The 15,038-nt window shown below is 42.7% G+C and overlaps 1 protein-coding gene across 2 annotated transcripts in view; it reads left to right on the forward strand.

The window, feature by feature from the left end:
* The first annotated feature begins 7,217 nt into the window (after positions 1-7,217).
* The window catches only part of LOC103464098 (actin cytoskeleton-regulatory complex protein PAN1), a 21,988-nt gene continuing 14,167 nt past the window's right edge, over positions 7,218-15,038 (forward strand). For both annotated transcript variants that reach the window (XM_008407938.2, XM_008407937.2), the window contains exon 1: positions 7,218-8,949. In XM_008407938.2, the coding sequence (XP_008406160.1) occupies positions 7,915-8,949 (1,035 nt within the window). In that variant the 5' untranslated portion in view covers positions 7,218-7,914. The remainder of the gene's footprint in view (positions 8,950-15,038) is intronic.

A 15,038-nucleotide genomic window follows, 5' to 3' on the forward strand; every position in this document is an offset into this window, starting at 1 on the left:
CGAGAGCTCCGTCTCACTGTGGAACGGAGCGGGTTTTACAATTTCGCTAATTGAAACAAATATGGTTTACATATTTAAGCATAACTCCGGTTTTACTTGGCCTATTAACACAATTTAAAAACTGTTGTGTAGTTTAACATGTGCACTTTAAACACCAGTAGAAAGTGAGACTGGGGGAGGCGGAGTCTTGCTGCTACGACGCGCCAAATCAGACATGTAAAAAAGACTCGGATACGCGTCAATTGACTCTGAAGGGTTAAAGTCTGCAAAAGTTCAATGTTGCCATTCTATTCATACAAAGGTTTGAGCTACAAAAACAGAACCCCCCCCTGCAAATATGAAACTAGCATTTTTTCCATGTTCCTCTTTAGCCTTTAACTTTACACTGGATTTCTCAGATACGGCTTTTTACTTATATCTCTACCTTCTTTTCAACACCATTACAGAAACAACCAGCTGAGATTGCAGATATTAGGGTGTAAGTAAATCGTGCCATCATCAGGCTCCTTGCTCTGTGCTCCCTGTTCAATTGGGCTTCCAGGTAGAAAGCAGCACACACTCCTCCAAACTGCACATACAGTTGAAACCAGAAGTTCACACAAGCTGCACAAAAGAGACACAACCTTTTTACTCTGATATTAAATCAGATTACACCTTTTGTGATTTGGTCATTTATTATTAGTGTTTTGTTTCTCAGTTTGGGCTGCACAGTGGCGCAGTTGGTAGAGCTGTTGCCTTGCAGCAAGAAGGTTCTGGGTTCGATTCCCGGCCCCGGTCTTTCTGCATGGAGTTTGCATGTTCTCCCTGTGCATGCGTGGGTTTTCTTCGGGTACTCCGGTTTCCTCCCACAGTCCAAAAACATGACTGTCAGACAGTGGCGCAAAAAGTGGGTATGCAGGGTATGCAACGCATAGGAGCGCAGCACCAGAGGGGGCGCCAAAGCCCAGTCTGGAGGGGGCGGCGCGCCGATGATGCTTTCCATACACTTCAGCGCGCCTTACGCTGCTTCACCTCGCGCACATAACGAGGTAAATGTAGCGAGTTTTACCCTTCACGTATCGTCGCCTCGGAGGGGGGGGCGATCTATGTTTTCGCATCCACCTGAATAATGTGTAGTTGCGCCACTGCTGTCAGGTTAATTGGCCTCTCCAAATTGCCCCTAGGTGTGAGTGTGTGTGTGCATGGTTGTGTGTCTCTGTGTTGCCCTGTGACAGACTGGCGACCTGTCCAGGGTGACCCCGCCTCTCGCTCGGTACGCTAGCTGGAGATAGGCACCAGCAACCCTCCCTACCCCACTGAGGGACAAAGGTGTAAGAAAATGGATGGATGGATGTTTCTCAGTTTATATGCAATTCTATTTACAGGTTTCATTTTTAAGCCATGTGACCTGGGTTGAACATTTGCTGTTTCCTTCCAGTAGCCTCATTCTTACAATAGTTTGTTTTAATTTCTCCAGCATTTTCACAAGACCTTATGCTTTGTTTTGAGGTGTATCTATAAACATATGGTTTCAACTGTAGCCTGGGTGCTGAAACCGCAGGAAGTTCAGAGTCCTTCCTGTTGCCGTTTAAATGTATCCGTCTTGCACTCAAAGAGAAGTCCTGCTAAGTTGCTTCACAGTAAGAAGATGGTGAAGGACAAAGGGTGAACACCTTCTAGTGGTTTATAATATAATTGTACAATTGTTGCTTCTTGTTTGCTAGGTTTTTAAAGCCTTGGTGTGATCAGCTCACAGTGGTCAGTGAAAAATGTGTGCATAAAGCTCTGTCCCAGTTTGTTTCAAATTGTTGCACAGCAGTGGTTAATAATGCACTGCATCTTCCCATGCTGCTGAAAATAAAATGAATTTACTGATAGTGGTTCAGCAAGTCTGAAAGGCTGAAACTGATGGTGGAGATGCAGGAACCTCCCATATTTAAAAGGAAATCCCACATATTCTGAGAAGACATCCAGGTCCAGATGTCATACCAGGGGATGGCCATGAAAGCAACAGGTGAAAATGTATGTTATTGATAAAAACAGACCAGAAAGGCTTCCACATTTGCATTTGAAGTATCCTCTAGGTCTCGTGCAACACATTAAAATATCGGCTTTAACTGGAAGCAGCCCAGATTTATCAGCCCAGATGCTACATATATAAATGTTGGATGCCACGTTGTTTAATTCATATTAAGAGATTAAAACACAAAAACAGCAGAAAGGTCCTGGACAGGTCACTAACTCTACATACAGCAAATGAGCAGAGGTGTTCACTGGTCCATTATCCAAGTCCACATCAAGTTTGAACGGTTGTATTTTGTGACTCAAGATTAACCAGAATTGAAGTTTCAAACTCAAGCTGCCACCTCTGCAAAAATAATAAGTCAAACAATATATGCAACAGCTAATTTGACATGTAAACTCCTATTAAGCTGCAGAAAATAATCAGGTGTGTGTTGGGAATCCGAGCCCTCAACCAGTGAGGTTTGTTGCAAACAAGCTTTCTGTTGCAGCGTAGTTAAAAGGCAATTTTCACCAAGTGTGCAGAGGTACAAGATTTGAATTTCAGTTGTTGCCACATTTGAATTGCAAACAAGAAAACAACTTCTACCTGTCTTATGCCTTTAAGTGGTTGATGGGTCAAATGTCTAAAATCTGCTTGGATCCCAATCACTGCTGCTTGCTGCCAGCATTTAGGGATTGCACCTTTTTTTTTTTTTAAGCCTTAGAAACAGAAGCTTTTCTCTCCATTGACTCAGTGAGCAACAATTCAACTCAGATATTTGAAAGCCTTTCAAAACACCAAATGTAAAGAGACATTTTTTTCAGACATCATGGGCTCCTTTCATCTTCTTTTATATTAATTTGGACACTATTAATTCATCAAAGGAAAAAATAAAATAAATATGTGAGCCAGAGAGAGACTGAAAAAACTCCATTTCTGAAATCATGAAGCACTGGGGTTATTAGCTCAATGCTTTCAATGTATAAGCTAAATTAATTAAATTAATTATACATGTGTGCAAATAAAACAACCAGTTTTCAGTTGAGTCTTTTTTTTTTTAAGTGAAGATAACCTCCTGTCATTTCTAAGTGGCAGGTGTTGAAATAGTTTTTGGTAAAAAGAGAGAAAAACGATAAATCAAGCAAATGAAAATTATTGAGTGTCTTTTAATTTATCATGCGATTAATTGATTTACAGTTTATTGTGACAGGCCTAGAGACATGCTCTCCAAAGCTGATCAAGAGGAAATTATTCACGGTTTTGTGACACTGTGCTTGGATTACTGTAATGCTGCTTGTACCAGTCTAGACAGGTGATCAGTCTTATGTCTGAAATCTATTCGGAAAGCAGCAAACACACTCAGACCACCCTGGTCTTGTACTTTCTACTCTGGCTCCCAGTGGATTTCCTGTTGCCACCTACAGGGCTACGAATGGTCAGGCTCCTGATTATTTCTGTCGGTTTTTAACAAAACACTCCGCTGCTCGTGGCCTTCAATCCCAAGCCCAGAAATTTCTGGTTGTTCCTTATTTGAGAACTACAAGGTACAAGGCCTTTCAGTCTGTGGCTTCAAAACTATGGAGCAGTTTACTAACTGCAGCTTTGTTTCACTGACTCACTGGATGCTTTTGAAAACTGAAGCCTGTTTTGTTTTCCCAGATTTCTATGTCATCAATATACTGTTTGTTTTCATATTTTGTATAGAATAACTGTACAGCTGTACTGCGGTTTGTGACCTGAGTGTTTGTGAAAAGAGCTTTATAAAAAACTTTACTCACTTCTGCTGGTGGGTTCTCCCCGTTAAAGGGAAGTTTTTTCTCTCCACTGTTGCTACATTCATGCTCGGTATGAGGGATTGCTCCAAAGTCAACAACCCAAGCGACTGCCTATACTGTCACAACATTCCAGTACAGAAGGAGTGAAGGCTGCAAGTCAATTATTCGATGCAATCTGCCGGGCCTCATTATAAGGAGGGCGTTTATGGCTAATTTTAATAATAAACTTGACTTGACTGCATTGTTTGATAACTAGGATCACCTAGATTGTACTTAACTTTAAATCTGTATGATTGAATTCTTACATGTGTGACTTTTATAATGTGACTCTGAAGTCGGTGAGCTGTGGTGGATGCTAACGAGAGGCTAGACAAGCAGTGACAAGGACGTTCAGCCACTTGTAAAGTCATATTCTGCTGCTGTTACTACAATTATATGATGACAGGCCAGCAAAGCGCCTGTACAGATGAGACACAAATCCACTGTTATATATTTTAAACACCCATTACATAATCAAAGAACTTGAATTTGTGACTTAAATGGATTCTGCCTTTCCAAAAAATGTGCCACGCTCTTAGTTAACTTTTTATCTTGGCAGGTGATGCAGTTGGTTTGCAGGAACTGGTCAGATAGATAGCTGGTACTTGAAAATAAAAATGTGGCCTGGTGTTCTTCGTGGCCCCTTCCATACATTTTTCATAACCAAATTATCTGGAAACTTTGCAGGGCTCTCCATATATGCTCCAGGGCTTTTTCCGCAGCTGTACGAGCTTCATGTAAATACCTCGGGAGAACAAACATAAATTAAATATGTAGAGAAAACCCAAAGTAGTTCTAACTCTACTTGGAAATACTTAGCAAATCAACAACTGTTGAAAACTGGTTTGTTAAAGGGAAGATTTTATTGAGTTAAATCATTAATTAAAATAAAACTAGCAAAAGATACTGTAAAAATATATACTGATGATGAACTAAATGATAACTTAATTTGATTGATTTTCAGTTTAAGTATGGGCAGTTTGTTTAAAACAGGACCCAGAAGTTATTTTATTCAACTTTTCATTTCATATCAAAGTAAGTTTTTCCACAAGTTATTATGCATCTTTGTTTTTATTTGAATACCCACTTGTTTTCTTCACACTGGCACACGATGTATTATGAATATATCGTCATTGCAATCAGTGTATGCAGCAGTAAAATCGTATAGGACTGTTTGAAATGCAGGAATAGTTGACTAATATATTCCATATATTTCCATAAAAACACCTTTTGCATCCTTATACGAGATTCAGCCTGATGGAGTTTCTTGCTGTAGACGTACAAGACGCTACTGGTCACATAAGGTGTTTAAAAAAAAGAAATGATTTAATTTTACTATCATAATACCCATAATACCTCCTTTATATGACTGTGATATTTTGCAACTCTAAGCTGGAATTGTTTTTTACTGAAAGCAGGGAGCATCATGCAGGGAGCATCATGCACCTCATGACCTAGAGATTCGCTAAAGCTACAATATATAACATATATTTAAAAAAAAATTATATATATATATATATATACCCCAATATGGAATAGAATTTTTTTTTTTTTTTATTTATTTATTTATTTTTTTTACATGTTTGCTAAAACTGTCACTATGCCATGACAGTATGAGACAGGTAACATGTTAAAAGATCAATCTCCTCTCTCTGGTCCTGCTGCCATCTAGATAAATACCTCAGAAACAACCAATAAGAGCCAGGAGGGTCTTCGTGACGTCAATCATCTTTGTGTACACAAACCTCCCCCTTGCTTTCTGCTGATTCACCATGAATCCTCAGGCTAGTTAGCATAGCCACCGATGACGAAGGATTAATCCTTTTTCAGAAATGGTTAGTTATTTCTCTGCCGTTAGCACATTTAGTAGTGCATACGCAATACCAAAGCTGTTTGACAGCGCCGAGACTTCCTCCTGGCTCTGATTGGTTGTTTTTAGCAGCGCCATGATGGACGTCGGAAGTAAAGATCGGGAGTATCGAACAGAGCGACTGAAATTGTTTTCCCAAATTGTTTTTGTCAGTTTATTCATGGCTTCAACTTGTTAGAGTCGAGCTCATTTGTCTGTGAGTATAACATACCTGTTGGGGTTCATAGATGGCGGTATTTACAGAAGCTTGAAACAGCTAGCTTAGAAACCGACCTCCACTTCCTCCCTCACCAGCGTTTTCCCTTACACCGGAGTAGGATTAAAAACGTACAAAATGTACAGATGTGCGTTTTTTGACAGGCTTTTCACAGGAGCGCATAGGTTGTTTTGACGTCCGTCATGGCGGCGCGGGCAGAGTTTCGAAGAGAGTGACGTCACGTGCAAAGGGCCAATAGTATCACCGGGAGGAGGTGGAGGAAGTCGATGTTTTCACAGATTATCTGTTTCATATATTGTAGTCAGGACACAGTGAGAGTTTTGACAAATATGTACTAAGTTTTTTTTTTAAGTTACACACTGGAGATTTAAAACGCAGTTTTACGTTTATAAAATTTGTTTGTAACAAGTAACAACACAATAAAACTACATTCAAATAGCAGAAGGTGGAATATTGTAGGTAGAAAGAGGGATTAGCATAGGTTGTTGACATCTGTGCCAGACCAGCCACAGTATTTGGCCGTGTGCCGCGGAAGAGTTCAGAAGGATTAACAGCAGCTGCTGCATTGCTTTCACTTTTTAATGCTTTTTAAAAAAAAAAAAAATTTTATCCATAGTAGTGGTCACTACAGACTGACAGCAATCTGTCAACATGCAGGCAGATTACACCGAGTATGTACAGTATTCCTATGTGTTACATGTCAGGAGATGAAGTCATATTTTAACAGGGCGCTACCTCAGCAGCACACTGCTGTGTGACTACCAGCATGGCAGATGCTTTGAGCGTCTCAGTGCTGAGTGACAGCAAACTGTCAGGGCTTTTGTGTGTCTCTGCTGGTGTTTTTCATTTAAGATGCTGCCAGAGAGGGAGGTTCCCACCAATGCAGCAGCAGCTGAGTGGAAAAAGCTCCTCAGGAGGCATATTTGAGCTTGTCAGACACAAGAAATCTGATTCAGACAACCAAAAAAAAAGAAAAGAAAAAATGAATATTGAACAGGAGTCCAGTAAATAGCAGCTGCCTCTGTTTAATTAGAACAAATCGAAGTTGGAAATGGAAAACAGGGGAAAACAACAGGGAGGTAATGTGACGCTATTTGCTGACAGTTATTATAAGCGGGGGGAAGAGCCGTCCCACAGGCAGGCTGCTGTTTGCGGAGGGGCAGTTTCTTCTTCTTCTGTCAGGCTGGCGCTGATCCCTCATCTTACAGGTCACAATTATGTGCTTCAATCCTTCCTGCTGCTATCCCCCCCACCCACCCAATTCCTCTGTAAGCAGCATTTAATTGTAATGGGCTGAGCTGGGGAAAGGAGTAATCAGATGAGAAGAGTCACATGGTTACACACTCTCTAACAGGGTGAGGGGATTAATAATACTGCCGCCTTGATTGAACTTCAGCTGCTTTCTCTGGTAAATTGAGAGGTGGGGCTGAGTGCAAAAAAAAACAGTGACACGGAGGAGAGGGAAAGAAAAGAGAGTTGCAAAAGGGTGATAAGGGGTTCTGTGATAAGAACAGAGAGGAGGCAGGGATGGCGAGGGAGGAGGCAGAGAGAGAAAGGGAGTGGGAGGAAGAAAGAGCGAGGATAGGAGGCAGCGCAGTGCAGTGAGGGAGGGGGTGAGGAGAGAGAGAGAGAGCGATGTAGAGACAGGAAGCCTCTGCTGCTACAGAGCCAGTGAGACGCAGGCAGGCGGAGGGGAAAGACGAAGAGAGAGAGGGAGAGGGGGCCTCCTGGTTTCTCTGAGACAGGCCCAGAGAGAGGAGGGGAGAGGGGCTCCAGGAGCACCACAACAGAGAGCGAGACGAGTGGGTGGAGAAGCAGGATCGGAGGGGAGGCGGGAGGAAGAGGCAGGGCGATAAAATCAGAACCAGGCTTTGGCAGGAGCAGAGGCAGAGGGTGGGACTTGAGCTGAGGAGGGAAAACAGCACAGGAGGAAACAAAGTTTTGAAAACTGAGGAAACAGCAAAGGGAGAGCAGATGCTGCTGGATAAAGCAGGAAGAGATCCATGGAAGAAGGTCACCGTCTGTCAGGATGTTCTCTGACAGCCGGGCCACCACCACCACACCTGGGGAGCAGAGGGGCTTCAAGGCTCACGCCCCCCACTTCATCCCATGGCTGCGCAACAGCCTGAAGGCTCACCACAGTAGCAGCGGCGGCGACCTGGGGCTCAACGGGGCGTACAGGTCCAGCTCGGAGGGCCGCAGCGCCCTGACCCCGCTGGAGAGGGCCAAGGGGATTGGTTTCTTCTCCAGCCGGGCCAAGAAGGGGGAGCTCCGGTGTAATGGCATAGGGATGCTGCCGGTGGTGCTGAGGGGGCATCACATCCTGCCAGGCGGCATTGGGAAGCAGAGAGAGGACGGTCCTGCCAGGTGGAGCAAGACTAAAGAGCTGGAGGTGGAGCCCAGCACCAACTCTCAGCTAAGCCCAGAGGAAGGACTGGCCGACAGCTGCTCCTCGCCGCCGCATAGCCAAAACGTGGGCCCCGCAAGCAGCCCCTCAGTGAGGAAATACGGGCCTCTGGTGGGGCCCCATCCCACTCCTGTACCCGTGCTGCTGGCCAAGACGCCCGACTGCGATGTGCCCGTCGTGGTGTGCATGGAGGACAGCGAGGGGAAGATGTGGGACTACACCAGTCACACCACCTACCGCCAGAGAGATCTCCACTCCTCCAGCTGGCTGAGCTCAGGCACTGAGCAGCTGATCGAGAGGCAGCGCGGGTTCAGCTCCAGCTTCAGCTGCGTCAACAAACACGGCAGGACTTCTCAGAGTCAGAGGGACCTGACGGCCCTCAACGGGCTCATCTTCTCCAGCCAGACCCCCCCTGGAGCCCTGGGCTGCACCACCACCCTGAGAGGCCCCAGGAGGCCTCGGCCGAACTCAGAGCAGATTGCGATCCTGGGTCAGAACCAGACGTGGGTACCGCACAAACCAAACAGAGAGCAGGAGCCACAGAGGAAAGGAGCGGGCTGCAGCAGAAAGGTGGTCCGAAATCAGATCAAACGGGTGGTGGACAACCTGGAGCAAGTCCTCACTTCCCTCAGGGACATCCAGCAGGAAATCAAAGAGGTACACACACGCACGCACACACACACAGTTGTTTGTTGATTTATGTATCATGTGTCTGAAACTTTGCCATGAGAGCTGCAGATTTGTATCTTTTCTTTCCAAGGCTGAAGGGTGGGAACATAAACAAATCAGGGCCTTACTGCATCCTCTCTCATTAATTTAGACATTTTCCTCATGCAGAAAATGTTGGAGCTTTTGCAGAAAAAAAAAAACAAAAAAACCTTGAGGGCATTTAGAGATAACAAGGCAGACTACAAATGCACTTTCTCAGCAGAATTAAACAAGCAGAAAAGCATCTGCAGCGGGGATGCACGGACCCAAAACATGTTGTTATTTCTCAGGCTCTCCTTTCTACTCCCCAGACACTCCAGAGAGTCTGGCACTTTGTGCTCAAGTCGGGCGTGCGCTTTCATAAAGGTGGATGAGACGGTAGTTATGGCCCATTTGCCAGATGCATTCAGAGGATGTTCAGACGATGCAGGGTGACATTAGTAAAAAGCCTTGCCTCTAACATCCTGTCTTTTTCACCGCTTTTTCCTCTCATGGACAGCTGCTGCTCCAGGCACAGCTGGACGGTGGCCGGCGCTCTTTTATAATCCATTTATGTCTGAATATCCGTGCCTCGTCCAGTAAAAGTGACACGCAAATCTTTCCTCCTGGCGTCCGATCAGCGAGGTCACAGCCAAAGCCCAGAGGTAGTAACTTCATCATTGTGACTTTAAAGACTTCTCCGTGACAGAATTAACATCACTGCTATGAAAGTTTATATAGAATACAGCAAGAAATGCGAAAAAAAAAAAAAAGAAAAGAAAAGCGATTGATAAGGCTGCATGTGTAAACAGAGGTGGCAAATGAAAAGAGAATAAGTCACTGTGGAAGCAGTGCAGGCTGTTTATGTTTGTTGCATTAAGCAGTAAGCACTAATGTGGAAAAGAAATGGAGTGAGGCAAGAACAGAAGTCGTTTACTGGCATGGAAAAGTAATCACACTGCTTTTAGTATCTCACATCACGACCACAATCTTGAAAAACATGAATTTTATTGGGGTTTTGTGTGACAGATAAACACCGACTTGTAAGCTAGAAAGATGATGATGCGAGAATGATCAAGTTTTTTTTTTTTGTGGTACTACTGCGAGAACAATAAAAGTAAACAATTTACTACTTCTTTTAACAGTCTGGCTGTGTCTCCATGACACAACAATCATGGCCCCACAAACGCAAATATTGCTCTTGCAAAGCATTTGTAATGCGCTCCTTTAGGACACCAGTCGCATAAAGAAGTTCGATTTGTCTCACTACTCTGCACAAATGTTTTCAAATTTTTTGATATTTACTCAAACTCGCGTTGAACAAACAGTGGAGAAATTAGTGAAAACTAACAATAATGGACACGTCTGGGGAGGTTTGAACGTCATTAATTGTAATTTGTCGCGACAACAATAAATCAAAGTTCTTATAATGATAAGAAATTTATCACTATAGATGATAAACCAGTGGGAGGATCTGTGAAGGCCAACTAATAAATGTGCCTTTATGACAGAGTGGGAAGAGCAAAATAGGAAGTCATTAGAAGTCTCATTTAAAGTTAGCTTTAAGTCAGAAACTCCACTCCTCTAGAGACGCCTACCGTCAACTTTTAGAAGCATTTCTGCTGCAAAACGTGAATCGAATGTCGTTCAGCTCTGCAGAAGTCTGGTAAGGCGCCGTTCATTTGATTCAGGTGTGTTGGAGAAGACATGCACCATAAACGTACAGGAGGGTAGCTCTCAAGGACTAGACTTGGAAGCTGAACTTTCAGCTCTGCATGCAAAATTGTACATGTGGCAAAAAAAACAACAACAACACTGCACTTCAGCCTGAACACAGTGAAACATGTTGGTGGCAGCATCATGATGTGGGGACGCCTTTCTGCCTAAGAGACGGTGAGGATGAGGATGGATAGAGATAAATGCAAAACAATCCTGGGAGGAAACCTGGAGGTTCACCTTCCATCATGGCAAACGTCCTGAACATCTGAGCCTCAATGGGATGGTTTAAGTGGTCTAGTCAAAGCCCAATCACTAAATTCAATTAGGAATATGTGGCCATGCTTTGATGTTCAAAGGCACTCAACTGTCAATGCAAGTTTAAAATATTTGGCAAAGAAAAGCTGTAATTAATTTCAGTCTATGGATGAGCAAACCTGGGAGAAATGAAGCCCAAAAGACTTTCAGCAGAGCGGCATCTGCAAAGTTTGACTCAGTGAGGGGGAGGGATTCACATTTTTAATTCAAAAAATAAAACATGTAATTTTCCTCCATTTCACTATTTTCCATTGGCTTTGTGCATAAAATTTCCAAACATACATAGGAGTGTGCGGCTGCAACACGATCAGCATCTTTGCTCAATGCAAATTAGAGGAAAATTTGCATCAATCGTCAGTCTGACGGCGATAATCTGCTGATGTGTTTCAGTCAGGTGTAAAGACAAAACAAAAAGAAAAAAAAAAGAGCTGCACCATGACTCAGATCCCAAAGAGAAGAAAGAACCGCGTTAAGCTCGAAGAGCGGAGTGAAACTTTAATGACGGAGCTCAACAATAAACATCTCTCGGCTCCAACAGCGGAGCAGTGTGTGTGTAGACCCGAGGGGTCAAAGACTTTGTTGTTTTTTTTTAATCAAACGTCCTCGAAAGCAGCGGATGAAAAGCAGCCCTTTTATCTCCTCTGATTTCTGGCATTAACAAGCAGTACCTGCCCAGAGTCACTGCATGTGCATATACTACATGCACCACTTCAAAGCGAAATGAAAGGCTTCACTCAAAAACCTGCCGCGGCTTTAACACACACACACAAAAAAACAGGCAAACAAATCAGGTCATCCTTTGACATCAGCAAGGATGTTGTTGAACACAGAGGACAAAACTCATCCGGCATGGACAGAGGATTTATCTGTGCACACAGAGCAGGTGGTGAGCTGGGTCAAACATTTTCCCCAGCGTAATTTTCTCCAATCTCTCCAGCCTCTGTCATCACGCAGCTGCCTGTGTATCTGTGTGTTCGTGTGTCTTTGTGTTGAGCTTTTATTAGTGCACGTCTGCAGAGCATATACTTATTCTCTGCACCCATTTTGCATTCAGACATGTGTGTCTTTTTTTTCTTTTTTCTTTTTTTGATACATTATGGAGCAGGCTTTTTACTATCTGGGTAAGGAGCATTAGATGGGAGGGCTGACTAAATTTAGCCTTCACACCACTGTAATAGTACTCTCATTCTGTCTTGGATGATTTTAACATCTTTGCAATGTGGAAAGCAAAGACGAGAGGAAGGCCTCCAGAAGTGTTCGCCGTAACTTTTACTATTTATTTAACCTTAAAGAAGCTTCAGGGCTGTAATTATTAAAAGGTGACTCCATCTGGAAGAAATCTCCTGGTGACTTCGGAGTTTGATCTCTGACTATGTGAGTTTTGATTTGAGGCGTTTTCTTTTTATATATATANCAGACACACACACACACAATGTGCTATCTGTAATTTGATGAAGTTAAACTGGTGGTGTAAATTGCAAATGTTTCCAGTTTCCCAACTATCTGAATTAAAGGAAAATTGAAGATTTTTACTGTCTGGGGGCTTGTAGAAAACAAAACAAAACAAAATGACCTGTTACCTTTTCCATCGCTGATCTATCAACAGCAGCACTTTGTTGGCAAAAAGAAGGTTTAAATCTTAAATAATCTAAAGTGCCTCAATGTTGTGGTGTACTTCAGGGGTTCATCCTTGGTCTCGTACAGTTCTGTTTTCATTTTCCCCATTTATGTTTAATTTTGTCAATAATTTCACATTCCATTTCCCTGCTACGCTGATGACAATTAAATGTCTGGTGAAGTGAAGAATAAATGGAAAGTGGGGTTTGAATCAAGGCTGGTGCCACTCTGCGCGGCGTTTATATGTTCTTGCATTTTTTTCTGTGTATTAAATCATTCATTCACAGTGAAATGAAATGCATGTTAGGGTAATTGGTCACTAAATTTAAGTCTTAAGTCTGCAGTGATGGAAATTATGCTTTTTTTTAACCTCTGACCTTGAATCTTAAAGGCACTTTCTTAGAAAGCTGGAAGCTGCTTGAAACTTTATCAGACAGAAGATGGTGTGATAAAGTTAGCTTTTCTCCAAACAGAGTAGCTTCTACTAGGATGAAGCCATTTCTTTTATTCTTTTGTAGGACTTCTAAAATGTAATGTAGGTCTTCATTTTGTCCCCTCAGGCCGATGCAACAGCCATCCCAGTGAAATAGGCAATAATCAACAGGTCTTAGCAGCTTTTGTTAACGTGTAAAAGTGAAACCTTCCATGTTTGTTTTAAAATCTTAACTCAGACTGGCATCTCAGCAGCACCTAAGTGATCCTTTAACTGCACATTTAAACCAGATCACTGAGATCTGCTGGACAAACGCTGCTTGTTGTTTCCAGTTTCGGGCCGTCGTGGGATGAACTTTCTCTGCCCACCAGGACCAGCTTTTGTTCATAATACGTTATTTTGGCCTGTGCGATTGTAATGTCATCGTCTCATTGACTGGTACTACGCCTTATTGTGCCTTCCTTCTAAAATCATTCAATTAACGAGAGAAGAGCAAAAAAATGGTCCAAACCGAAGCAAGACGGAGTCAGATTGAAATGCAGATTGTTGCGTCGTTAATAGAAGCCTGTCTGTTTGGTAATGAAAGCTGAAGATTAAATTGTTGAAGCCTCGGCGCTCAGACATCCCGATTTGAGATGTTTTTAAAAGCTTTTTGCTGGGGGAACAAAATGGATGTAACAGCAGTGAGGTGTTTTAAACATTAATCACACTGAACAAAGGTGGACTTTCAGTCAGGCCATGTGAACATCTGCCTCACTGCTTCCTGTAATTAAGGGACCCCCCAAAGCAGCAGGTTTATTTATTATTTCTCTATTATGTCTCCTCTATACAGCAGCTCTTCATAACTTCCTAAATATTAGTTCTCCTGAATCACAGCACCTTGGCAACTCCTCCACCTTATATTAAAGGTACAGAAATATATAGACATATTTGATATGAGGGAGGGCAGAATAATCTCCATTTTCTGTCCACATGAATCAGCTGCTCACCCACTACCTCTCTGAGTGGCTTTTGCAAAAAAGAAGAAGAAAAAAAAATCAAAGCACCAATACGGGTTTGTGATTAATCAGTGACTAAACCTTATTCATCCACCACCTCCTCAACACAATTCAAACTCCAGATAAACTGTAAGACATGGCCCATCGGTACAATGCAGAGCTGAATGATGAAAGTATTTCTTCTTTTTCTGAAAAGGTTAAAAATGCGAAATGCTTATGTCCAGATTCGAATTTTATGATCCAAGTTATTTGGCGTCCATTCCTGAAAACAACTCTGAAAATTGTCTTATTTGCTTAACTTTAAACTATGGCGTGACGGATACAGCGATGTTGATCTATGAACGTGTCAGACGAGCCAGAACAATTAACAGCGATCCCCTCTGTTTTAGTAAAAACAGCTGGTAAGTTCCTGAGGTCAATCGCTGCACACAGTGAGACGCCTGTTCCTGGTCCTCTGCAGTCTGGCTAAAAAAAACAGAGCTGACGATGTACAGCCGGGAACCTGCAAGGTATACATTTGCCTCAGACTTGCTAAGCCACCCTTCATCTTTTGTTTATGAAGCTGCAATAAAATATTTAGCTTTTAGTTTTTTTCTGTAGCAATTTTTTTTGGCTTTAAAATATGCAAAGGTTTCTGATGAGAGATCAACTAGCATGTGTAAAAAAGTTCCCAAACCCCAAAAATGAGAAGTTTGATATTCCCACTGATGCTACTTGAAATATGTGGGGGAAAAAAATGTCAGTGCAGCATATAAAACCAAGACATATAACGTCTTGCAAAAGTGTGGATACTCCTTGAATGTTTTTATGTCACGACTGCAAACCTCCATCCATTTTTATGATCATTGTCGCAATAAATCACAATTAAAAACCCAAAACTGGCAGCATCCATCCATCCATCCATCCATCCATCCATCCATCCATCCATCCATCCATCCATCCATCCATCCATCCATCCATCCATCCATCCATCCATC

The sequence above is a fragment of the Poecilia reticulata genome, linkage group LG4, assembly GCF_000633615.1.
Source record: "Poecilia reticulata strain Guanapo linkage group LG4, Guppy_female_1.0+MT, whole genome shotgun sequence".
Taxonomy (NCBI): Eukaryota; Metazoa; Chordata; class Actinopteri; order Cyprinodontiformes; family Poeciliidae; genus Poecilia; species Poecilia reticulata.